The sequence below is a fragment of the Cryptosporidium hominis genome, assembly GCF_000006425.1.
Source record: "Cryptosporidium hominis TU502 chromosome 1 CHRO011073, whole genome shotgun sequence".
NCBI lineage: Eukaryota > Apicomplexa > Conoidasida > Eucoccidiorida > Cryptosporidiidae > Cryptosporidium > Cryptosporidium hominis.
The window spans coordinates 1-825 of NW_666230.1; the positions used below are offsets into that span (position 1 = coordinate 1).

Sequence of the window (825 nt, forward strand, 5' to 3'; positions counted from 1 at the left end):
ATCTTTAAGCTTGATTTCGTTGTTTACACCCATTAAACTTGTCTGCGTTGAGTATTTACTAATTATACAATCAAATGAATCTTTATAACATAAATTAGAGTCGAGGAAACTTTGTTGATAAACGTTACCAATTTCATCATTAAAAATGTAATATTTATTTTTTTATTGGCCTTTGCCTATGAAGTTATGAGTGGTACTAAACGGCCCAATAATGTTTCTATTAATTAGACGCTCCTTTTTAACCGTAGTATTATGGTATTGACTCATTATTAAATATTGATTCAAATAATTTCCAAAAATTCTAACTCTTTGAGTTTGACAATATAGACAATTACACTTTTGTATGCTTTTAAAGTCTGTGTGAACCATTTTTGATGAAAACAAAAATGGTCTGTGAATATGAATAAACTTTTCTTTTATTTCGGTTATCCGGAATTTAAAATCTACATTAGAATCAATTTCACCACTAATTGGATCAAAAAGTGCAAAAACACCATTTCTATTAAAGTTAAGCAATATTTTTGAAGATTGATCATTAATATTTGAACTACCAATATTTGTAATTCTTAATTCATGATCAATTTTCCAAATTTTCATACTCTTCAAATAAAATAAATCAATAATAATAACTATATTTTCATCAGTAGCGAATGAAATTAAATGATCATTAGAATTATTGTCAACTGAATAGTCAATTACACTCCCTAAAAATAGGGGAATTGAGAAACTGATTTCTGTTTGCAAGCTCTCGGATTCAATAAAATATATATCCCCGTTACTATATGCAGAAATAATCAATTCTTTAGAATNNATTTTCATCTTTCC

General features: G+C 26.6%; 1 protein-coding gene across 1 annotated transcript; it reads right to left on the reverse strand.

Annotated features, from left to right (window-relative positions):
* Nucleotides 1–162: 162 nt before the first annotated feature.
* Nucleotides 163–819, reverse strand: Chro.10242 (hypothetical protein). The annotated part of the gene is made up of 1 exon (XM_659758.1): nucleotides 163–819. One exon carries the CDS (start codon nucleotides 817–819, stop codon nucleotides 163–165), a length of 657 nt encoding a protein of 218 aa, XP_664850.1.
* Between the last annotated feature and the right edge of the window lie 6 nt (nucleotides 820–825).